Raw genomic sequence first — 25,649 nt, 5'->3', positions numbered from 1 at the left:
ACTAAGCTAACACATACCAATACTGAGGAGTTACTACAGTTTGCTGTCATAGCTAAAAAGAAGCCACCTGAAACTTTTATGAAAATTGCTTTCCCATTAAGAGTAGATTCAGTGGATAGATTGAATATGCCAGTTACCTGCTTTAGAGAAACAGTTATTTTCAGAATTAATGGATTCCCTTTCCCATAAGTCATACTGGGAAGGATACTTATGTGGCACCAAGTGATTGGTGATTGCTCTCCACCTTTGAGCCAACCACTGGGCATAGTTTCAAATAGGTATTTTTCCTAGGTTGTCCAAAAAACATGCAAACTATGGAATAGCAATTTTAGATTTGCTTTGCGAACAGTAAGATTTGAACCCTAAGACAGAGATTTGAGAAGTTCACTGGGTCATTTCATCCTTGGAATTTGAAAAATAACATCTATATTCTACTACTAGCCTTTTCTTTTCCCATGAATGCAACATATTTATTTTATAGAGACCTATAAAACAGAAAGTGCTAAATACAATGACTTAGAAGAACAAAATACACACAACAGTCTTTATCATTGAAAGTCACTTTACTGATGTTACAATATGTTAGTAACATTGAAAACCACAGGCATTTGTATTAAATACTCTTGTAGAAGTGGATACTGTGATGCCGTTATTATTAAAAGTGAGCAGGAATTTAGAACCCCAAATTACAACAATTTGATTTTATAAAAAGCAACGTTTTGTTTAGCTACATGAAAGCCAGATTCATTCAACAGCCCAATGCCTGTAATGTTTATGACAAAAATATTACACTCAAAGCTAGAAAGTTGTAAACTGCAATGCTTCATTTTGATGTTTGTCAAAATCTTACGGTTTTATTACATCAGGTACGATTTTTAAAGGATTTTAACTAGCAAAGACAATGATATGATGCAAATCATTGTTTTTGCCAATACTAGCCCAGCCACAGTGGTGAAACACGATTCTCCTTGCCTCTCTCAATAATGGCTAGTATGAGTGAAAAAATAGCTTTTTTTTTTTACAGCAATGCCCAAGTTAAACATCAGCACAAAATGAAGCTGGCAGAGCCAGTTGGTATATACCACCCCAAAAGCTTTGCTGAAAGAACTGGTCATACAGTAAATAGTGTTTTCTCCAGCAGATTAAAAATTCTGTAATGCTTTGCTATTCTGAAAAAAATACTTTGCATTTATGCAACAATAAAAATAAGTACTGTATTCTATATAAAACATTACCTATTGTAATATATTTTTATCCTTAAGTAAAGAAAATCAGGTTATATATTCACAGTTTGAGTATGTTCTGGACTGTATTTCCAAGTGTAAAGTATGCAGTCTACACAGGCAGTGAGCAGGAGTTCTTGTACCAATAATCAAACTTAATCAGCATTTGCTGTTCTACAGAGCCTTACAATATTGCATGATTAGCTGCTTGTACCACTCTACTTACAAGGTCAGTCAGGCCTATATACAGAATTTCTAACATGGTTGTAAAAATAGACTCTCCATGCTAAAGTTAGAATATATAAGGTCATAAGGCCTCATGTTGATTTTTTTTAAACAAAAGCTTTATTTTTTTATTCAGAGGAATACAGAAACAGAAAAATAAAAGTTTGTTGCTTTGACATTTTATGCTCTAGCAATTAAAATTGTGTTGATATCTTTGCTTCTCCCTTAGAGAACATGTTTTGTTTTAACTGCTCTGTGCTTATTTTCCCAAATTTTCCTCATTCTGAGTTATATGGCAATTATGGCCTATCTTAAGTAGCAGAAGTTTTTAAACAATTTAAAGCTGGTTTAGCTGAAGTCATTTTGAAACTGGTATAGATTGGATTTTAAAGAGCTAAAACTGAAAGACCTGGCTAGGTGAGCCAATTTTGAAGCCAGGTACAGTGCCTCAAGTGTGAGCATATCTGTGTTCTGAACTTATTTTTGCTGTTTGTTTTTCTTACTTGGCTAAGATAACATATGGATGTTGACTGTTGTAGTGCTTTTCTCCAAATACTTGCAGAAAACTGTTGTGGAATGGCAAGATACCATGTGCCAGGTTCAAGATGCTGTTTCCTAAGCTGAAGTTTATATCAGCATCCATACTTGAGACACCACAAATGGTTTTCATCAGCTGAGAAAATACTCATGTCAGAGGAGATTTTTAGCATAGATGATAAAAACTATTACTTCCTTTCCTGTTTCTGACAAAATCACACTTAAGAGAGTCCTGTCTGTATTGCAGCTGTGTTTACACAATTAGTTTCACTGTTTTATTTGTTCTTGCCTTATTAGGATAATTGGTGTGTGCACACAGGAACCTCACTCCACTGTGCAGCCATGGGATCACAACCTGCATATATTTTTGCAGTTTATTCAAATTTGTCTTCAGGAATCACAGAATATTCTGGAGAAGGGACCCACAAGGATGATCAAGTCCAACTCTGAAGTGAATGGCCCATACAGGGATTGAACCCTTGACCCTGGAGTTATTAACACCGAGCTCTGACCAACTGAGCACATCAAATGTGATCAAAGTCAAATCCAATATTGCTGATAAATGTCATATGATTTGGAAGCCATGCAAACAGTGGGTCATCAGCTCATCCATTCTTGGTATTCAGTGGAGACTGAAATGCTCAAGCTCTTTAAAAATGAGGAAAATAACATCATATTGTGGTTGAAAACAGTAGCCCAAACAGTCCACTGTTATCCCATGACAGTGATAGTCAGTTTAGAGAAAGAAACAGATGATCTTCAGACTTGTAGCAAGAGAAACAGGAAACAGCTCAACTGTTAGGTTCACAGACTTGGTGATTAAAGAGGGTTAGCCTTCACAAATGCTACAAGGTGAGAAGGACACAGGATGGCTGAGTCACCAAGGGGTTTTGCCAGTAATGTTCTGGTTTAAACACAAGCCCCAAAACAGCCGCTTGCTCAGTCTCCACCCCCAGTGGGATGGGGCAAGAGAATTGGAAAGGTAAAAGTGAGAAAACTCATTAGTTGACATAAGAACAGGTCAATAATAAAAATTAAATAATTTTACTAATATTTTTTTAATTAATGAAAAGACAATTAACAGAGAGATAAATAAAACCCAAAAAAGGCAAGTGATGCAAATGAAAACAATTGTTCAACCTCAACAGACCCATGCTCAGCCAGTCCCTGGGCTGCAGTTCTTCACTGCCAACCTTCCCCCTGGATTGTTGCTGAGCATGGCATCATATGGTTTAGGATATCCCTTGGGTCTGCTTTCCTGGCTGTGTCCCCTCCCAGCTCCTTGTGCACTCCAAGCCCAATTGCTGGTGGGGCATGTGAGGAGCAGAAAAGGCTTTGGCTCATTGCAAGCACTGCTCAGCAATAACTAAAAAATTCCCTGCATTATCAACACTGTTTTCAGCACAAATCCAAACCATAGCCTCATACCAGCTACTGTGAAGAAAATTAACTCATCCCCAACAAAACCAGTGGAAAATCCACAAGACATGAGGCATCATTGCCTGATTATAGCAGAAGCAAAAGATCACAGGATCATGAAATGGTCTGGGTTGGAAGGGACCATAAAGATCATCTCGTTCCAACCTCCTTGCCATGGGCAGGACTTTCCACTAGATCAGGTGGTTCAGAGCCCCATCCAAGCTGGCCTTGAACACTTCCAGGGATGGGGCATCCACAGCTTCTCTGGGCAACCTGTTCCAGTGCCTCACCATCCTCACAGAAAAAAATTTCTTCCTAACACCTCATCTAAACCTACTATTATTAACAGCATTGGAAAGACCCTATCCATAGTGTGGAAAGGTGACCAACTTAGCAGCTTTCTGATGTCAGCAAACTCGTAGAGGCTCTTGGTGGATGACTGTTTCATGAAAATGTTTTTCAGTAGGAGTGAAAAGGGGATGGAAGAGAACAGGAGCTGGCTGAGTTTTACAGTGGAGTGTGATAACTTTGCTTACAACTAGGTATGGGATTCAATGACAGAGCAAGTCCTAAGGGCTAACTGAAGAGAATATTCTCTAGGATTATGGAGTCTCATCCTTCTTTGACATTACATTCTATCCATTAATCAATTCAGTAATGAAGTTACAGCAAATTTGGTCAGAATTTTTAGTATATGCCTGTCTATAATAGTGTACATAGCCATTCTTAGCTTTGGTTTTGAAAAGAGTTGTCGCATTAGTATTGACAAGACCAATCAGTCCAAACCAACAATAGGGATTTGAGTAAGAGGATTTCAGTACACTAACTATTGACACAATTTTTTTCTGATTTTAATTCAGACTATACCTCAAAGGTCCATTTGTTCATAGCACAATCAAAATTATTTCATGAGCACATGAGCTCAGCAGGTTCAACATCTCATAAATCAGGAATTCTTAAATAATTTTAAAGCAGCCATCTTCAAAGTCAAGTCACACTTCAGGTGGCTGGCAAGTTGTGACCTTAGTTCACAATTTAAGCAAAGATAGACTGTGTAAAATTAACAGTCTTCTTGAATCTACTTCCTTAAAGATAGCAAAACTATATGTAATTATCAGTCACAACCATCTCTGGTATACTGCCTGAGATTACTAAAGTTCATAGTCTACAAATCCAGAATTAGTAGGTAAATCTTTACTTTACTACACTGTGGCATCATTGTGCAGCATTATTTTTAGATACAATCTCCATTTTCCAGTCTCCATCAGTTAGTCATATTAATTTTATTATAAATTACACAAGATTCTTCTCCCACAATGAAATACATAACTTAAGTATATCTCATCCTGCTGGTCCTATACTCATATAAACAATTACTTCTAGTTGAGAACTGATAGCTTCCTCACTTCAACAGGCATCTACAGCATAGTTGGCAATAACTAGTTCATTTATTAAAATAAAAACAAATTAAAAAGATGAATCTCAATGAGTCAAAATGACTGAGCTATATTAGTGACAAGTACTCTATTTTAGTCTGGATGAGGTATTACACGGCAGCTTATATTGCTATTGCCAGAGTAACTAATTACAGTGGATAAAAATATTTGCAATCTTCAAGGTCATTAATCTGGTAGCTTTCCAACACACTACATTTTAAAAGTAGGAAATGACAGCTTGTAAGCAAACAACTCCTCTGTCCAACCTCCACTGGCTTGGGAGGCTCACACAGCCCTGCCAGCTCAGATCTCCCAAGTTATCAACTGTTGCAAAGTTCTCTGCAGAAGAATTTTGCAAAAACATAAGTCCTGTGATACTCTCACTCTAGACCACCAAAGTGAAAGTCAGTATTTATTTAACTTAAACTTAGTGCTCAGAACTAGACTTCCAGTCACTACATATCTCCAAATGTGAAGGTGACAAAGGTACACTACACACATAATTGTATCATCATATGCTACAAATTAATTATACCAAAACAAAAGAAGCTGGAAGTACGTACTACATTGAAAACATAACAAGGAGGGCCATTTGTTTGCAAAACAAGAAGCTATAAGCATAGCAGAAAGAGCCAGTATGTAATATCCAGTTCTGTCTGCCAAATCTTGCTTCTTCTTGGTAAGGCAAAATGGAAAGGGAAGAGTAAACAGTGGTAAACATAAGATATGCACAGAAATCTAATGGGGTTATTCAAAGCTACATGCCAGTTTACATCCAAAAAAATACCATAAAAGGCACATGATGAACAGTCCAGTTACTAAAGACAAGATATGAATATGGCAGGGAAAACCAGCTTCCAGGCGACAGAGCCATACAGCGACGATCAGGTTATCATAATGTCCTAATGTGGGTGAGTCTCTTGAGGGTCCTGCTCAAAGTCCAGTGAAATCAACAAAAGACATATTGATTTCAAGTCATGGCTCAGACCCTAATTTCATAAGCTACGTGCTGTCAACTATCTTTAATCCAGATAGCTACACTCAAATCATTGCAAAAAATATTCTTCAGTGCTGATTGATATATTTACCTTTCACAAATATGCCGAATCTTTCCCTAAAGCAGTTACAAGTGACTGTCTCCTCCAGATGGTCAGTCTGCACCCACTTGTGCTCACATATATTTGTCTTTTTCCAAATACTTACCAGAACCTGTTGACTGTGAAGGAAAATAATTTGAATGCCAAGGCCAATATTTTGTCATTATCCAACATACAGCCTAATCATAAAATATAGTGCTTCTAAAAATCTTACATATTTTACAGCTGCCAACATCTTTAAACATTTCTTAATTTAATCTTACATATATCTGACTTTATTGAGAGACGTAAAAGTTAAAAAAATACATTAAAAGGCTGCAAGTGTTGGGTTCACTTACTAAAGGAAATACATGAAAGAGGTAGAAGATTCAGAAACACCATAGATGTTCCCATTACAATAATATCTAATTAATCATACAGCTGTTTGGTAGGGTATTCAACTGCACCACACAGTCGGGTGTTTTATTCTGCAGTGGTACTACCTGAAGCTAAGATGTAGTCATTTTTGTAAAACAAGAGAATTATAAACTGATTTAATATGGTCCAGTTTCTTACTAACTGCAAAATTCCCAATCAGAAGGCATTTGCTTTACAACAATCTTTAGAAGTTTCAGGTGTTAGAAATATTGCCATCAACTTACAAGATTAACATGGTAAAGAGTTGTTCCCCCCCACCCCGTTCTTTTAAGCTAAATTCACTTGTGCTCAGTTTAATGCCCCAAAAAATTGTCAAGGGGGCTTCAGGGGCAGCAAGCATAGCATTCAAGCGCATGGTAAAGGCGATTCCAGTAACATATAAAAATTGAAAGACAGCAATGAAACTGGCCACTTGCCCAGCACTGTTATTATCTAGTGCAGTGAAATCGTTATGCTTCTCATAAGCCTATGCCTTGCCATCTAAAACAGTGTCTGAAATGCTCTATCAAAAATACACAGCAACTCTCACAGACAGACTTCACATCACCACATCCTGAATTGACTACTTAGAAGTATTCCCAAATGTCCAGTAAGTTTGGGCTGCACATGACTTAGACTGTTGTCTGCTGAATCATCCTTGATTACACCTGTGAGAGGATGCAATGGTTATCTTACTAAACAAGGGATTTTGGCTGGTTCCTCTTATGATGATTTAAGACAAAGTGCTGCTGTACCGGTTTCTGCAGTCTACTGTACAATTGAGATTGTCAAGACAGTGTAAGATGCTGAAAAAGTTGTATAGATTTTGGTCAAACACCAGTTTCTGAGAGACACAGTTTTACAGTACAGTACTTTCTGTATTTCCAAGGATGTCTGCTCATAATATTATAAAATCTGAAGTGTGATGATGTTAGTCATGACTGTTTCTTTAGGCATTTGGCAAAATACACATACGTATAACAGCTATTTTTGACATTATTGAATGTTTACATATATACAATCTGTATACTGAGATTATAAACATGTAAGGTAAAAAAAAAAGATATAATCTTTGTTTGTTTGCTGTTGTGTCAAATAGTTGCCTTTCAAAGCTTGAAATCCTGTCACAAAAAAAAATCCTATATTTCTTACTCCTGCATGCTAATCTCTACTACAGTATGTTGTTTTTCCCTTACATGTGGAAAGTAAAGAACACAAGGTTCATGCATACAGCATACAAGTTTACATCAGCTGGGCTCTCCGTGAGGCACGTTCCCAGTTCCACTCTGGTCTGACTCAGGACTGCAATAAAACCAGAGGAAAAACCTCTCTTACACAGGACTGGCAAATGGACTGCAGTTGGGATTCTAGGTCACCATGCGGAACAGCCTTGTCACATCTGGGCTAATTATTCTCTGTCAAATGTTATGATTTTCAAATCCATAGAATACAAGTCAACAAAAAAGAAAGAAAAAAAAAAAGACTGTTTTTTTTCCTTTCCACATGAGAGGAGGTTATCACTGTGATATCATGGGTATCTCTGTTGATCTTTCGAATTGTCTGAAGAGCAGATGAATGTGCAGTGACTCAGTGATGCTGAGTTTCTATAAAATCCAAAGTAAACAGTTCTGATGTGACCCCAGGAAAACAGTGCAGCTAGATGGATGTCTCCCATAGCTGGAAAGGAGGAAAATGAACACAAACATACATTGTACACCAAGATAAAACAGGTTGTCACCCAAAAAGTGCAAGGAGCTTGTTTAGGGAACTGCATCTACATCACTTGGGTCACCAAATCTCCTCCCAGCCTCTGGTGGGTATCTGTTCACCAAGTGAGCAGACAGTCTCAAGCATTTCAACATTACTTGCAGTCAGCATAGTAAATGCCCATGGCTGGAAGCTCACTTTTCTGTTTGAAGGAGAAATGTCAGTGTAGCATCAAACTTGTACTAGACAGCTTTTACTTTGGAGTTATGCTGCTATTAGTGTAGAGATAACTTCCCATTTTCATCTGCCTAACTCTGCTCAGAGCAACATGACTTCCTGCTGTGGGTTTGAGCTGCTGCCAAAGCAGCTCCAGGGCTCAGACACATCAGAATAGCCCAGGCTCCGAGCTGCCTTGGGAGACCCTGTGCTGCACCTCACACAATCTTCTGCCCCAAGCAGCACTGGGGGAGCAGCTTGCAGGTTCCTGCCTCCATTCCTTTTTTCTTGCGAAAAAAAAGGCAGAGAACAGTGATGAGAATCTCATCAGCAACATGAACCAAGGGTATTGCAAGTAAAGCTCCTAGAGCAAATTTCAGGACTTTTTTGCTTATTCAAATACCTGCTATGTCTGAATTTACATAAAGGAAACAAAAGCCTTTTGGAGCACCTGGAAATCTCTCCATGTGGGGCATTACTCTCCACCACACGTTCCAGCAGCTCCTGGTCACTCTAGGGGGGCCAGGGTGGGCTCAGGTCATACAGCAGTGAAGTCCCTCCAGGCCTGCAAGCCCTCCACATGCTCCATGTGAGGAACTTTTTACATTTCCATAAAGCTGGTAAGCAGCTATCCCCACAGCCTGAATTCGAGCTGCTGGGAGAAGAGGTAAGAAAGGAGAGCCAAACACACCACTTGCTCCAGGGCTGCACAAAGGCAGTGCGGGGCACATTTTCAGCTTGGAATAAGAAAAGCAGTGAAATCTGGGCTTCAGGGCAGCTTTAAGAGAAACCTGAAAAAGCTGCCTGTAAACACAGCTGTGGAGGCCTTCATCGCTGCCAGAGGCTCAGCAGCTTCAGAACTTCGGGGTGCAAAGAAAATGCCACTCCAGCTCTCCTTGTTTGTCAAAGGTGTTAATCTGCCACAGTTTCCTTTTGAAAACGACCGGTAAATCAAGCCACTGGTGAAATGCACAGAAGAGGGACACATACCCTGGCACTTTGCCTGTTGACTTTTTTCTCTTCATCAGGAAGCGGTGGCATCGGGTAAGGGTATTTTCTGCTGGAAGCAATAGATCCAGTGGATGAAGACGGAGACTTTGCAGGAGACAGTGTCCTGAGATGTTGAAACACACAAAATAAATGTGATGTCTTTGCATTCTAGCACTGCAACAGCAACTGCCATTACTCTGAAGCTTGGTTCAGAGCCAAGTATATAGGTTATTATTAGCTCAATATCAGGGGGATAAAATTGCTTGATCAGTAGTCTTATAATTTTGTTATATAAATAAAGGTATTTAGAGATTTCAGGAACACTGGAAGAAAAAAATTTGCTACTTCTTATAATTGTATAACAAAAATTATTTCTTAAACTGTTTTATATGATACTGTAATTAATCATTATAAAATTATTAAAAACAAAATCTGCACTTGAATAAATACAGAACTAAAAGATAAACATGGCATTATAAAGCCTAAATAGAACCAGTAGTTGTATAAATACAAGCTGAACAAATGTCTTCTCCCAGTGACTAAATGGCAATTATCTGTCTTTATGCATATCTTACACATCTCCTAAATCGATACAAACATAGCAAATAAAGCTACTATTTTTGTAACATTAATTTACACAAATGCATGCATTTGGAGGCCAAACTGTTAGTTGTGAAGTAACAAAGGCATATACAAAGTGCTAATAACAAATTGTTATACATGCAAGCATCATACAGTGCATATTGTTCCAGCCAAAGAAAGAGTCTGATGAGAATATACAAAAATGGACTGATTAGTCAATGGCAATCAGCATTTCTGTACAAGGTGAGTAGAGTAAGCAGGAGCAAGTAAATGTTTGTATCACATGAAAGGCATTCTTTTCATGTCAATAAGGCAACAGCACATTATTGACTGAAATTTTATACCCAAGAAAAACTCTTACGCTTCTGTTTTGAGATTCTGCACTTTTCCCACTTGAGAGGTTCCTATCAGGCTCTAAATTTGGGCAGAGTAAAATTTTAAAAAGGCCTCAAAGTAGAAAAATGGAGCTATCCTGGCCACCTTGTTTTCTTGTGCAGACCAAGGGCATTTACCACAGGAGGCCTCTTAACACTGCAGGCACATCACTCAGCCCTCCCTGAGCACTGCTATCTAGTATCTCTGAGTTAATGTGTCTCTGAAGATAGAAAGTTTCCATAATAAGTGAAATTTATTTACCTTTAAATCATTCTACTTTTATTTGGGACTATTGTATTCTTTGGTTGTGTCTGTGTCTCCCTACAACAGTACATTCTCTTGCCTCCCATACAAACAATGACTGATGGTAGCCACAAGCAACAAGGTGTCAATGGAACTTATATGATGAGAGCTCTCCAGTCTGGCTCATGATCCTCTAAAGCCTCATGTGGTAACCTCTAAGTTCAACAGCACTTAGAAGATTTACATTGGTACAATTATCCAAATATGAAAGCATACATCTTCAGTACCTGCACATTGATCACCCATTAAGATGAACTGGACATACACCAATGTTTTCAGGAAAAAAACCCTGAAACAGTTACTGCAGTATAAAACAAGGTTTTTGTATGTCCAACATCATGCATCTGGGCACCAAACTGTGCATGCAAGAAAACAGGTTAATTAAAAAAAAAATCCAGGGAAAGGTTGTCAACAGTCCCCTGCTTGTTCACTATCCATACATGTCCTCTAATCTCTGCCCCCACTTGGACTAGTATGGATCACTAATAAACTATTTGTGGATCTAGAATGAAGAATACAAGGAGAAGAGGGAGGCGGGAAAATAAGAAGAGCGGATTCTGCATATAATTAGTGATCCAATCATTCACAAATTTTACCCCATTGCTGCAGTAGAATTTTAAATTTTCGCTTTAAAATTTGTAACAATGCACTTGAAGATTAGAAACAAGGAACTGGGCTAGTGGAATCTGACTTGGCAAGCCCTATCAGTTTATAAGGTAGCACAGCACAGAATTAAGGCATCTCCCATTTCTTTCACCACACCAGGCACAACACTTCCAACACACCACAGGCTCTTCACATTTTAGATACTCTAAGAGAAGGCCACAGTGAGAGGAAAAGCCACAGCCAATCTTCCTGTCCATCCATCTGAGCAGGTGATCCTGGAAGGAGTAATAATCCCCTGAAGGATGGGGCATCTTGAATATTTTCCCTGCACAAGCAGGTCCTCTTTACCAGGATCTCTACCTGAGCCTTTTGATTCAGAAGCTTTGCACCATAACTCAAACACAATGCTGCCTTCTCCCAAGATTTTGAAGACCAAGCATCCAGTGTAGCTAGCTACATATCCTTCTTCTCAAATCCCCTTTGCACTGCCTGCTCACCTGCAGTTTGCTCATCTAACTGATGTGAGCTTTTCTGTTCAGCTGCACCTGTAACACTACAGCCAATACATGGAGAATGCAGTTGCACACTTACAGAAATGACCTTGCCCTCCCCTCACAGGGCCTCACCCCTTATTTTTGCTACAGAGTTATGTGCTGGGTTTTGTCATCTTTAGTGCCAGCTCCTGAGACTGTGAACATACACAGCTCAGAGTATGCTCACAGATGTTACAGTGTGTCTTCTGTGATAAACAACATCGTTTGAGGTGGTTTTGATCACCTGTCAGGTTGTGCCCTGCAATTGTGTATGTGCTGTGTATCCCAGATTTACGTATACTTTAAATGAGAAAGGTCATGTCTGGCTCTTTCTCATTTACAGGATGGAGAGACAGCATTCAGGGACACTTGCAGGTTATGCTGGGGTTAAAGGTAGGAAAACTTGGCAGTTTTGGTCAAGGATGGGATCCACTTAGCTTGCACTAGGGTTTCAGTTCTCCTGCAATCAAATCCATTAGCTTTCATGCCAAATGCTGTTTCCAGCTGAAACTTACACAAGAAACTGGTACACACCACGACAGAAATTCACAGGTTTTACTGCCAACCCCAAATGAAGCCATGCACCTCACTTGCAAAAATTCTAGTTTTTGACCTGAAAGCAAGATAGAGGGGCCACTTTGGGTATTTCTGTCCTGAAAGCTAAAACTAAGAGTGTGTGGATACCATTCTGTGATTCACAACAAACCCTGTAGCAGCAGGAAGACATCTGGAAGCAGTCCCTGCAGCCTTGAGCCTGCCTGCTCGGCCTCTTGTCCCTAAACAGCGAATGTTGCACAAGAAACAGTGCAAAATGTGTCACCTGGTCACATAACTAAACATCTTGCAATTGTGTGTCATTTTAACTGAACTCAAGGCAAGTGGCCCTGACAACTCTGAACTGTTAATGAACTGCGAGTTCATTGAACTCTTTTGCAGACTGAAATAATGTAATGAAATTCAATTAACATTCAACCTGGTAAAAGCATTTCAAGCCCAAATATTGACCCTATCAGCCTAATCTGACCTTTGCTGCTGTGAATTCAGCTCTTTGTATGACATCATCAGCCTAGATCCCACATTAGGAAGTAAGGATCTTTTAAAAACACTGGTGTGGCTAAATATTTTAAAGTAAGTTCCTTTTGAAAGCCACAGATGTGCACACATGTTCTCAGAGCAGCAGCAGAGGGGAGACGAGGCTCATGGAGGGGCTGCAGAAGAAACAATGGTTATGGCTTGAGCTGTCACTTGGAGCAGTGAACTATGCCTCAGGCATTCACATGCTTCAATTAACACTTTTCTCTAACTCTTGAAACAAAATCCTGATCCTACTGGCATCAGTAGGCATTTTTTTCATTGCCTGCCAACAATAACAGTATTTTGCTTTGGTTGTAGGAGGGAAAAGGTTTGTTTGTTTTTTACTTTAAGCACAGTCTAGAGCTGCCTCAGCAAGAGCAGGTTGCCAAGGGCTGGTCATGGCTCTGGCCTCAGCTGGATGCTCACAGAATAAGGTAATGGAGATGATCAGCTGAAGAGGAACTGAGAAAAAATCAAGGACACAAAAGCACGTTAGAAATAGGAGGGAAATGACAGCCCACTGTCTCCTCCTTCCATGCCCCTTCTCAATGCCCTTCTGATATGGGTTGGCCATTTTCCTTCTGGTTCTGTGCTCTCGGTCTCCATCTAAAAAATACCTTTGTTTGTAATCTACTTTTGTATTTAAATAACTCTCATAAAATATAACTATTGTAAATACTTGCATTAAATCAAATGTAGGCAGCTCAATGCCTTAGAAGGCACCTTCTAGTCTTTTTTGTTTATAATTATCTACAGGAATGCCATGTTTGGGGCTTCTAGCACTTTGTTTTCTGATTCCATCATGGTTCCATCAAGTCTTTCAGATTCAGTGAGAATTCTGAGTAATCCTTAACCATATCTCACAAGGTCAGCCTGTGCAGTGGACATTGTAATTGGTAGTAACAAGAATAAGCAGTAGCAGCACATTCATAAAATAACATCCCTTACAGCAACACTAAAAATCAGGGAGAGGTTTCCTGCCTGATTTTATCGCTGAGGTTATGTGGTTATAGTCTGGCACACAAAATTAAAATCTAGACTAGACTTTGAGCAGGAAAATGAGAGTTTTCTTCACACATCTTATTTTCTTACAGATGGGAATCCCACACTTGGGAGTTTTCTGGTGCCAGAGACACTAGCTACTATTATTACTATCATTAATAAAAAGTAATTATATAGAAATATCCATCAGACTTGTAGACTAGAAAAAAATTTAGTAGGGAATCGTGTGGTAGAGAGACAAATAATTTATACAGGGCTTTTTAAGTAGATGGAGAAAATCTTGGTGATGACTAATATCTCTATTTTCTGAAAATCTGCAACATTCCTAGCAAGTGTTTTTGTCATTTTTCCTTATTCTATTTCAACTCTTCCTAAAACAGCACCAGTCATCAGCATATTATTCCTGAAACTACAGGGATACCAGCAAAACAGCATATTATTTTCAGGACACATTTAAAAGAACGGAGAAATCAGAGATGATTAGCAACATGAATATTACTCAGCTAAATATCTGGTGTAAATGTCTTATCCTGGGACTCTGACTCATAAAATATAGTACCAGCTGGACAGTCTGACTTCAGCCTGACTTTCTAGTTTATCAAGCAAGATCTGTTTCATTCTGTTTGTGTTTGTGAATCACTTCACAGGCCCAGGCTCAAAACCCAGCCACAAGATGTTCTGACACACCATTCTTAAGAACTTAAGAACAGTCTTTTCCTGTCCATGCTATCATTAAACAAAATTGCATCTGATTTTTGTGGAAAAACTGTTAGTTCAACCTCTTGTAAACCCACAGCCACTCATCTCAAGAGATATGATCTTTTGCCTTCCATAATGTGTCTGCAGAATACTTCCCCATGATTACCTCATTTAATTAGGACAATACAGATTTCTAAATTTATTCTAGTCACTCTCTGGTTTCTAAAGGTAATTGCTGCAGGGAGTGATTAGTAAGCTTCTATGGTGCAAAAAATTTGATTTATGTTTATCTCTGCTGATATATAACCTTTAAAACTCACATGGGTCAGCTTAATCCTCATCTACATGCTAAAAATGCTTGGTTTATCTCAAATACAATTAGAAATGTGACTCAGTGCAACAGCTGAATACCCTCAGGGGCAGGGTACACTGCCATCAATTTAATCTTGTTACTAAATAAAAATATACTGATATTAAAAAATGAAAACCAAATTATGAGTATGCAAACGGATTTTTAAACCTGTTTAACTAAACTATTTAAAGTAACCTACTTTAAAATAGTGCTCTCTTCATATTCCGTCAATGTCTTTGTTTATGGCTACCACAGGGCTTCTGATACAAAACCCCTGAAAGACAGCTGTGGGGTTATGTTATGGTGGGCAACTCTTGACCTTGCCTGAACAATAAAGGTCAAGAGGCTGTTTTTAGAAAAAGTTTTGGTAACAAAATACACCTTACTTCTTACGTGAGTTTGCCTGACTTCAGCTTCCAGTGACCTTTGGTCATTATCAGTCTTAATTTGCTAATCTAAAGCACCTCCCACACCCATGGAGAGATTTTGCTCCACATGCAGTGATGTGGGCTTGATCAGGTATTGTTCAGCTGCTCCATTAAACTGGATAGCCTGAGGCTCTGCAGTTCTTTCTGTGGTTTTTCTGGGCTTAAATCTCCCCAGTTCTAGAACATGGTTGCTGAACTGCAGACACCAGAACTGGACCCTGTATCCCAGCACGGAAACAACCAGACTCACAATACTCCCTGCTGGAATGGCCCAGTACCAAGAGACCTGTCTGATACCAACTGGCACAATCACAGCAACCTCCTGTAAACCTTGGAGTCTTGCACTGGGGATCTCTTCTCCCTTTTCAGGACCAAGATCAGGGCTGGCACGTTAAAGTTACTCATTTTTCCTATTTGTTCACTGGAAACCTTTTCTGCAGTTTACTCTGTCGGTGATTTATGAGGTATTGAAAACAATCACGAATGGTTTTAAAAAGTACCAATTTTATGGTGTTTTAAGACTTCGGGACATTTTTGTTCTAAAATTGACTAAATTCCTATCCTGCCATTTAATGTCTGGTAGTGTTTCTATTGGAATAAGTGTTTCATTAGTACCTTGTGATACAATTCTCATAATATTTTTTTAAGAAATGCACACTTCACACATTTAGTGTATGTTTCTGCCCTGTTGCACTATTATAAGGTCTATTTGTGTAGCAAAATTATAAAGATTCTATTTTCTTGTTCTTACCATCCTTCACTGTTTTGACTGAAAATTTTGCTTATTATTTTATTTTTTATTTCTGTAGCTATCTTCATTTTGGATATGTCAGCCTACAGCTCCATGGATTTTGCTCATGCTTTATGTTATTTGTCATAAATTGTCTTCCATTCTATGTATTCCATTCCTATGCTGGCACATCTTTTCACCTGATGCAGAAATCTGTCTCAGCTATGGGACTGTGTCTTTTGGGAATCTACTGCAACATTCTTAGTCTCTCAGTCTCTAGGGGCCTAGCCTCATGCTTTTTCTCTGTAACTTGGAATGTATCAAATAATGCACACTTTTCCCTTTCAAAAACAAGTGATATTTTTGGTTGAACCCTGCCTCACTTGTAACAGATTAATTAGTAGTTTGACCATTAGAGCACAGAGTATATTCTCATACATTTAGTTTTCCAATTACAATATATAAATTATTTCATTGCAGGCTGAGGGTAAAATACCACTACTTTTTATTCTTTTTTTCATGTAAATTTTAGTATGCACTATATAAGACAGGAGGTAGAGTCAATGTGTTATGAAACCACTTGCTTCAGTAAATTAACATTCTATTTAAGTTAAAACTACTTTATTAGTGATAAATATGTCTCATGCCCATAAAACACTATTTGGCATAAAATGATGAGAAAGCTACTACAAGCTCTAGATGATGGTGGGAACACATGCACTACACACACCCTTTTCAATGGCTTCATTAAAACATTCAGAAAAATAATTGTAAATTGCACGTGAAGCCAAAAACAGACATCAAAATGCAGCAAAAGAAGAGGGGCCCTTTGCACCTAAGTAACTTGTATTGATTTATACAAGGTAGGAGTCCCAAGATATTTGTATATGCTGGAACAGCTCTAAAAAATGAGAATTATAGAATTAATTTACAAAATACCTAAAGTATGGTCCTTCTGTGTTTTTATTCACATCTTCTACCCACTTAGCTACATTATATTCTCTTTTGAACCATGGGTTTAAATACCTGCAGAAAGCAATGGAAGGAACAGAGAAAGCAGAAGAACAAGAATAGAAAATCTGAGAACACACAGCACAAGCTTAGCAAGGATGTCTTCATCCCCAAAATGTAAGTGAATATGGCAAATAAATCAGTATGGATTTGGGTGAGGACTAGGCAACGTGTACAACTGCATGAGAAAATCTGACCTACAACAAGACTCATATGTTTGATTAATCTAGAAACTCTTTGGGATACATCATTCATTTAATGTCTTAAGGGTAAAATTCACTCCTATGCAGAGGGCCAGCATTAAGTTCATGGTTTGAATTCCCTCATGATCTCAAAATAAGGATGAAGGGGCATTTTGGCTTCAATCATGAAGTTTGCTTGCCAAAGACACACTTTTCACCCACCTAGATAAATTGCAAAATAGTGGCTAAAGGAGCACAGAATGTTGGACTTGACCCTTTTTACAGGAATGAATTTCAGCCTTATTTTGTTAAAAGGTTTGAATTTTTTGCCACTATAGTGACAATTTTTACACTTACAGGCAAACCACCCTCTGATTTTTCAATGTTCATTTAGTTTGGCTTTAATGGAGGTGGGCTGCAGAGTTATCTCATATTTTACAGAAGCAATATCAACACCAAAACCACATTTTTCAGGGAAAAAAGTCTGAGTTGTATACTCATATTAGTTGCATGAAAATTATGAAATAAAGATTATGTTTAATTATCTGACAACAAATTACCAAGGAAGACGAAAACTTTTTTTAACAGACTTTTCCCAATCACAAGATAAGCAAATTCCTCCCCCTCTGTCATGTTGATAAAAAAGGACAATGCAGAAAATAGGAGTCTGACTGGACCAATTTAAAGTTTGTTCTTGTTACATATGAATGGCAACAATCAAATGATTATTTGTGATCACCATCTTTATACAATAGAAACTAGCACAATGAAATAGGAAACAAATTTTAACCAAGGAAAATGGGAAAGAAAATTCCTCATAAGTTATTTTTGATACTCCTGGTCCAGTTTTTGCCACCCTTGTTTATGGGAGTGACTCCAGTGACCTCACACATGGGAACAGGCCTTGCAAGAAATTGCTCAGATGAATAAAAGTTGGGCCAAATCATGCCACTCAACCCCCTCCATATTTCAAACAACGGTGACAACAAAAGCAGCAGCACTTTTTCGACTTCTTTTGCTCCTTTTTTGCTCTGGAACGTCTCCTCCCCACCCTGCGCAAGCACAGCCACAGCTCTCAGAAAGTTCTCGCCCTCAGCCACAAGTGCTTCTAAGTAGCTTCCTCAGCTTGCTTATTTATCAGGAATTGGGAGTGCTTTATGCTTTCCAGCTTGATGTCTTAGAGAAAGAAAACATCAAAGGCAGCAGTGCAGCGAAACAGATGAACCACAAGTGAAGCAACAGGCTGATGCCAGCATCACCAGGAACTAATAAACTTCTGCTTTTGCTTTAATTGTACATTTTCTTGTACGCTGTGCAATGCTTTAAACTCGTGCTTTTTCATTTGAAAGGGTCTATTGGTAACCATGAAACACTCCCAATCTGGCTTCCTGTATTAGACAATGTAAGGTGCTATCAAAGCATGCAATTTTTGCACAACCATGTTGCAGGGTTTCCTGGGTCTGAGTGTATTACAGACCATCATTCACCACCTCAATCCATGTCACAAACAGGTTAAACTCGAGTTACTGCAGAACACTATATGATACCATTGGAAAGCCCCCAGGCTGACCTTTCTGGCCACATGTTCATTAGTAATGGCCAGAATCCACATTTGCTTTGAGTGAGAAATTCTGCTTTGAAACAAGGTGTCCTTACGCATAAGCCTAGAGCTAGACCGACAGCTCGATTTGGCTCGTAGCGCAACATGCAACAAGGCAGAGACCTGGGCTCGAGAGTACTCGTACTCCTCAGGCTGGCCAGGAGGAAGGGTAGCTAGCGCTGCATCAGCACGAGCACCTCCAAGCAGTCGCGGTGTTTGGCCGCAGTGAAACCATCGGATACTAGGGAAGGGACTTTTCACGGGATTAAATGGCAGCCCAGAATGCAGGGGCAGGTGAGACTGACCTGTGATCCCGACTCCCTGTTTGGGGGTGGTCAGAACCCCCTGGGCTTATGCCTTGGGCAGGGATTTGGTGGGCGAGAGAAAGCCCAGACTCAGATGCATGGGTTACCCGGCTGCAAAAAGACAATATATAATAGAAAGTCTAAACCAAAGACGTTCGTATCAGTTATAACAACGAGGAAGACAAATGCTTATAGGAAAAGCAGTGCAAATTAACAAAGGTCTGAATTGCTGTCTGTTCCTGGGACCTGTTTTAACACAAGCTCCCAATTAAGCTGTCAACTTATTCAGAAACCTCTCATCATTGCTGGATAATTCTAATTGATTTTAATAGAGAACTATTTATCAGGCCATTTTATCAGCCATGTTTCTGAAAAAGCATTTGGCCTGTTGGCATTCCTTCCAATGTAATGAACCATTTGCCTTTAGTAAAGAATAATTATTTTGTTATAAAACAACCAGAAACGATTAAAAATATCCCAAAATATCTTTAACAGTCTCCTCAGAGCTCTATGCTTAGTATAAGCCTTGTTCATGTATGTTAGATCCAAGGATGTGAGCAGGACTTTTTCAGGAACTGCCCAAAATGTTTGCAACTTCTTGTTGTGCTCGTGAGGGATTCACACTTCAAACTTTGCTCAGTCCTTAAGAAATTTTGCTTAAATTATTAATGGCACAATTCTATTTGATGCTTGGCTGTATACAAAAAAACCCCTGTGCATAATGTGCGCAGTTACTGGAGACTGACTCATACAAGTATCTTTGTAGGCAACCACACTAGTGTGCTCCTGCTTAAAAAAAAAATTGAATTCTGCACAAATTACGGCATTAATAAACCAAATTTTATAATGGTTTACTACTGTCTGCTAATTACAGGAGACCAACACTGTTATGCTTTTTCTTGCATCTCAACAAGTGTACTTTATTAGACTCCTAAGGGCCACATGGGTGGACTTTCTAAATACTGCTTCATAACACATTTCAATATTATTCTGTATTTCCCAGACAAGGTAGAAAGCTAAATTGATCTGGGAGAATCCTCCATGTATCCTGCAGCATCCTCAAAGCAGCTGGTGCTGCTTTTTTTTTTTTTTTCCTAAATGACTAAATGCTGGTCACAGTTAAATTATTCTCAGTCCGTTTTCTCTCCTTGCAAAACAAGCTGTCCCTCTAAGCAGAGAGATAAGTGCCCTCTAATAGCCCTCGGCAGCTCTCTCAATTCCCCACTGAACTGACACAGCATGTGGATCCTTCAGTGGGAGCTCTCTCTCCAGCTGGTGACAGGACCCCCAAGGAGACTCGCACAAGCCATTCAGGCCTGTGCAGTCCAGATTGACCTGATCAGGAGAAAGAGTATTTTCCTGCCTGGCAGCCTCTCCCAGGAACACACACACTGTGCTTCATCCCTGAAAGGTTGCTGCATGGCCCTTGGGAAGTACAAGCCTCCTCCCTGTAGCATCAGGGCTGCTGCTGTGTTGAGAGACCACCGTAACAAGCAGCAAGAAGGAAAGCAGAGAATTAGGTGGAAATTCAGGGGTACCTCTAAAAGAGAAACAAATATACAGGGAAAATATTTCCATCTCACAATATCTCTGTCTGCCTGCTTATTTAATGGTCCAAAGTTCTCAGAGTAAATCTCATTTGTAATTTTGGCAGTTTGGCCAGACTAATTTTGATCTTATCAAATTATCTCATGCAAGGAGGAAAGAAAATGAGCAAAATAACACTTCAGTTTATCAGCCAAAGAGCACAGAGACTCTTGAGATAAACTCTCCAAGGGCTAAAATTTCTGATTCCACGATGCCATTTTGGCCATGCAATGTTATAATTGCAAAGTGCATCTTAGTATTATTTCTGTAATTTGTAACATAGGGTTTTCTCTGTGAACCCTTTCTGAGCCTACTCACCTCAAGACAGTGCACTGTAGGTGAAAGAAAAGTTTCAGAACAAACTCAAAATCCCCCAAACCAAAGAAAATGGGGCCCAGAGAGCAGTTAGCATTATTAGCTTCCAGTAGGGTTGGTATCAAGCCCATTTGCCCATCAAGGTGCAAAGTTAGTAGTCATGATATGGGGAAGGACACTGTCACTGCTGTCATGATCAAAAAAGGGGCCATTCACGTGGGGTGTAAGAGCTGTAATAACAGGCCAGTGCTTTTGACAAGCCCAAGTTTCCAGCCATTCACCATTCATTCACAAGAGGGGCCTGAACCAACAGGCTTCAGTACCTAAGAAAGGCTCTTTCCACTGCACACATGGGCTTTCAGGAAATGTAACCCATAAATCAATAAGCCAGCAACTCTAAGCCGTAGTGGAAAAGTCTGGGGGTCAGCCACTTAGTAAAGATTTTAATTACCCATTTATCACAGGGCTTACTCAAAACTGGCTGCTTCAGGCTTACAATGGCAAACTTCAAGGTACTTTCAAAGCAGACAGATACCTCTCCTAAAACCTCCAAGAAGGTATGCAGAGATACAAATCTCTAACTCTGTAATGGCCCAACCCAAGGTGAAGACAAGGGTAGGAAACAGTCAGGTTATGAGAAACTCAGTATTGAACCAGGATACACTCAGCAATGGCAGTTTACTGTAGACAAAAGCCTGCAGTGATGGTGCAGGCTGCCACCATCATTGGGAATTGCTATGGGAACGACTGTGAGGAAGCCTACATAAAAAAAGAAAATTAATAGTTAATTTTTAAAGAATACATAAAAAGAGGTTGAAATACATTAGCCAAACCATTCACCAGATTATCAGTCAGCAATCAGAATGGGCCACAGAGCAAAAATGCAGCTGTCTACTTTTCAGTACTCTTAATTTCCATCTACAAAACACAAATATGAAAACTCTACTTTTTGGCTTTGCTTTTTTAAATTCAGACTTACTCAGTTGAATTAGACCGTGGCCTAAATCTTTTGCCTCTGACTTTCTTTCTGTTTCCTCCTATATTACCTGAAAGAAATCAAAGGACAAAGACGGTAAAACAACTTGAAACTCACCTGCCCCATGCCAAACTTTATATTCTTTTTCCATCTATAGCAAAAGAGTTGCTACCTTTAACAATTAAAATCTCACAGGTCTGTTCCTTTTGATTTATCTCAGACACTTAGGTTACCTTTCTCTATTTTTTGCTGCAACTGTGCAGAGCAAAAAATTCCTTTATTTCAGCTGTTATTTGACAAAATCACTACACTTCGAGAAAAACACTAAACACTGCCTGATAAAATCATGGAAGCTGGCAATAGCAAATAGATTTCTTTCTCTTTTTCGTGTTAGCTCACACTGGAGGGAGAAATTAAATGTAATTTCTTTGTAACAAAGCACAGTGCAAAAAAGGCACTTGTACAGGGCGCTGCTAAATCCTAATTCCAAGTTAATAACAATTAGCACCATTTAAAGGAGTCATGCTGCTGTCCTAAGATCAGCTAAATTTTCAGCACAGCAGCAATGGTCCAGAGGCTGGTTTCCACTGTAGCCAGCACAGTGGTTCACACTTACCTTGCCAAGAATTACTCCTAGGCCTCCCATTTTCACAAATGTCTGAAATATGTTTTGTGTCTGGGATCCTTTCACTCCAGGAATGAGATAATCCATTTGACCTGGAATAGGAGGGCTCAGATGCGGTTATTGTTAAGGGTATGGTCTCACATCAATGTTAGCTCAGCAGTTTGGTCACATTCCCGAGGCCAGTGACAAAACACAGCCTAAGGTCTGTCTGCACTAGCAGAGCATCCAGGATTTCTGATCAAGCCCTGCAGTTACACCTTGCAGCTGTCCCTGCAGTGGTTCCATGTGCCCACGTTCAAGAGCCAGGCATTGGCACTGATTTCTCTCTTGTCTGCTGTAGAATGCACAAACACTGGCGCACACCAGATTTCCTTTGGATTTGCAGCTCTGCCTCAGTTCAGATGGAAGATGCTCTTACAACTGTGCTCATTTCAAGGCTTTTTCATCTCACAGTCAAGCACATCCAGCCTGCAGGCTGCCCACTACCTCCTTATGCTGCTGCAGGAAAGCCAGGACAGCTTCCCTCACTCCACTGCTACCAGTCTCAGGGGCTCAGGAATTTGTGACAAACATTCTCCCACCCAGAGCTGGTAGTGCCAGGGGAGAGGTAACTCTGCCTCATTTTTGCTAATTTTCAACGTTTCTATTTTATCAGTCAATTCCTACAGTATATACTTCTAATGCTAAACTCAAAGCCAAAAATAGTCTTTTTATCTAGGTGCTTGGCACAAACTGTTTTTTCTTTCCTCTTGTATTCCCTCTAAGAGGCAGAGATGTCTATTCCCTCTAAGAGGCAGTATGTGGCGATGTCCAACATGTGAGGTTTTGCAACAGGCTGCCTCTTGTTGAACTAGAGCTGCTGCTCGGCTGTTTGCCATTAGATCTACAGTTATTTCCAAAAGAGAACAGGAAGTTGAAAAATTCATAATAGGTGGCTAACTTATTACAAAGTCTTGCTTAAAGGAACTATTTTTGTAGTTTTTAAGTCTGGATACTCGCATTTTCCAGTCTCTGCTTTCCTTGGAGGCATCTGAGAGATGCTCTTCAGTTTCCAGAAGCTCAGGCTAATCACAGCCACACTGAAGTAAGCCCAGGGTTTCAGTAATTCAAACTGAATCACATCATGAAAGGTCTGAGAAACAACAGATCCATTTACAGATTTTCAAACATTTCCTCCTCCTCAAGGTCTCTTTCAGGTACAGGAATGTCTTGCTATATAATAGTTTTGGTGTTTGCTATTTCATAATGGCAAGAGTTATCATAAAGTTATGTCTTAATCCTTGAACATCCTCTGAATATCAACTAATACTTCACAGTGCTTTCCAGCATGGAGAAGCCCAGGCAGCTGATGGCCCAGTCACTCTAACATCTCCCAGGAGATGCCATTCATACCAGCACACAGAGCAAATCTAAACCAGCTTGGAAGGTAGGAGGTAGCACTCTGGGAATTCAAATGGAACGACTATGTCAGCTGTATCACAATGTTAATGGAATATTTGTCAGACTTACTTTTCCAGACTTGACAGTGGCACAACATACCTGAACTGGTGGTGGGAACAACAAAACTCTCTAGTACAGACAGACCTTAGAAACCATTAGCTTTTTCGAACAAATAATAGAGAGACATACGAAATAAATGAAGTATGAAAAGAAATACAGATACTGCATGAAAGAAGAAACACATTAAATTACAGTCTTTTAAAAATAACTTTGTTAAACTGGTATTTAAACCTGATAGATAAAGCTATGAAAACTTGCTTTCCCAAGACATTCTTTCAAAATTTTAACCAAATTTTAAAAGATTCTCCAACACAGTGTGTCATTCAAGATTAATGCTTGCTTCCTGAAAAAAAAGCAACCCACACATCTAAAAAGTGGAATTTAAAAATTAGAGATAATTAAGTAATCACTACTGGAGTTTTCTGAATAACATAATCATTAGAACACACTGAATGAAGCTGTATATAAGATCAAGCTGCTATACCAAAATAGCAAAGGTCACTACATATGTGTCCCTTCCATACATTACTCTTTACTTTCATTGGAATAATAGCAAAGAAAATGGCTTCATCAACTGCACAGTTGCAGGCTGCTTAGTGAGACAAGAATTGAGAATTGCAGTTTTCCTGTGAAGCAGTTCATGACTGTCAGTTCCTCTAGGACACAGTGCTTCATATAAATTGTTTTAGAGTGCTAGCTGGAGATTTTCATATAAAGAATCTTTAACTACAGAGGAACAGTGAGCATCATGATCTTAACAATTACAAATGGCTCTCAAATTAATCTTCCCTTTTAAAATGTTGGATTTTTTAGGCAACATTATTTGGAACAATAATGGAATTTGTGAAATCTGATCAAGGGCAAAATCTAATTCTCTCTAATCTAATGACAGCAAGCAGAAAACGACAGAAAGTCTTTGTAGAATTATTTTCTAAGATAACACTTGGTCACCATTTCATATGCTAGTCTAGTAAGTAAAATAAAATGCAATCACTATCCTCTTTAATATGAGACAGCAGAAGTCTAAGTCAACACACTGGATTAATGACACTGACAAATATAGATATAAAAATAACATTTATAGTTAACATTTTATAACTATTATTGAAGCAAGACAATGTTCCTTTTCTTTGATTACATGACCATGATTTAAAAAGTTGTTGGCTTTTTATTTAAATTTTTTTCAGCCAGAAATTATTATTGCAGCTACTTGAAATCAATTCTCAAGCAGGGATATTATGCAAATTTTATTAAACAAAATTGGTTTACAATGCAAATTTTTTTTATTCTGGCCTAATCATATTAATTTGCAACTAGGGCACAGGAGAAAAATCAGTAATCAAAGCAAAAAGGATGCTATTTCAAACATTCCACAAAGAAAGAAGAAAGAGTCAAACCTGCTGCAAAACAATGAAATGTTCTGACTAATGGAATAATGGGTGATGGAACAGGTAGAAATCTGAAAATGCGACAGAAAAGCAGACCTCTTCTTAGAACTAGATGCAGAGTTTGTGCTGACTCCAGGAGGCATGTCGCTATAAAAAGAGTCGGCCTCTCCCGGCTTTTTTACATAATCTCCCTGGGGTATTTGTCTGAAGTGTAATAAACATTGTAGAGT

The 25,649-nt window shown here is 39.0% G+C and overlaps 1 protein-coding gene across 1 annotated transcript in view; it reads right to left on the bottom strand.

Moving 5' to 3' along the window:
• Window positions 1–544: 544 nt before the first annotated feature.
• ADAM22 (ADAM metallopeptidase domain 22) overlaps window positions 545–25,649 on the bottom strand; it is a 133,100-nt gene continuing 107,995 nt past the window's right edge. The window contains exons 27-33 of the mRNA XM_088159956.1: window positions 25,429–25,623; window positions 22,523–22,623; window positions 21,910–21,976; window positions 19,029–19,139; window positions 16,870–16,956; window positions 9,247–9,370; window positions 545–8,010 (exon numbers count right to left, since the gene is read on the bottom strand). Coding sequence (XP_088016082.1) covers window positions 7,990–8,010; window positions 9,247–9,370; window positions 16,870–16,956; window positions 19,029–19,139; window positions 21,910–21,976; window positions 22,523–22,623; window positions 25,429–25,623 — 706 coding nt within the window. The 3' untranslated portion in view covers window positions 545–7,989. The remainder of the gene's footprint in view (window positions 8,011–9,246; window positions 9,371–16,869; window positions 16,957–19,028; window positions 19,140–21,909; window positions 21,977–22,522; window positions 22,624–25,428; window positions 25,624–25,649) is intronic.

The sequence above is a fragment of the Sturnus vulgaris genome, chromosome 1 (assembly GCF_052056855.1).
Source record: "Sturnus vulgaris isolate bStuVul1 chromosome 1, bStuVul1.hap1, whole genome shotgun sequence".
Taxonomy (NCBI): Eukaryota; Metazoa; Chordata; class Aves; order Passeriformes; family Sturnidae; genus Sturnus; species Sturnus vulgaris.
Note: the sequence above shows the minus strand (reverse complement) of the source record. Positions and strands in the feature narration are given on the sequence as shown.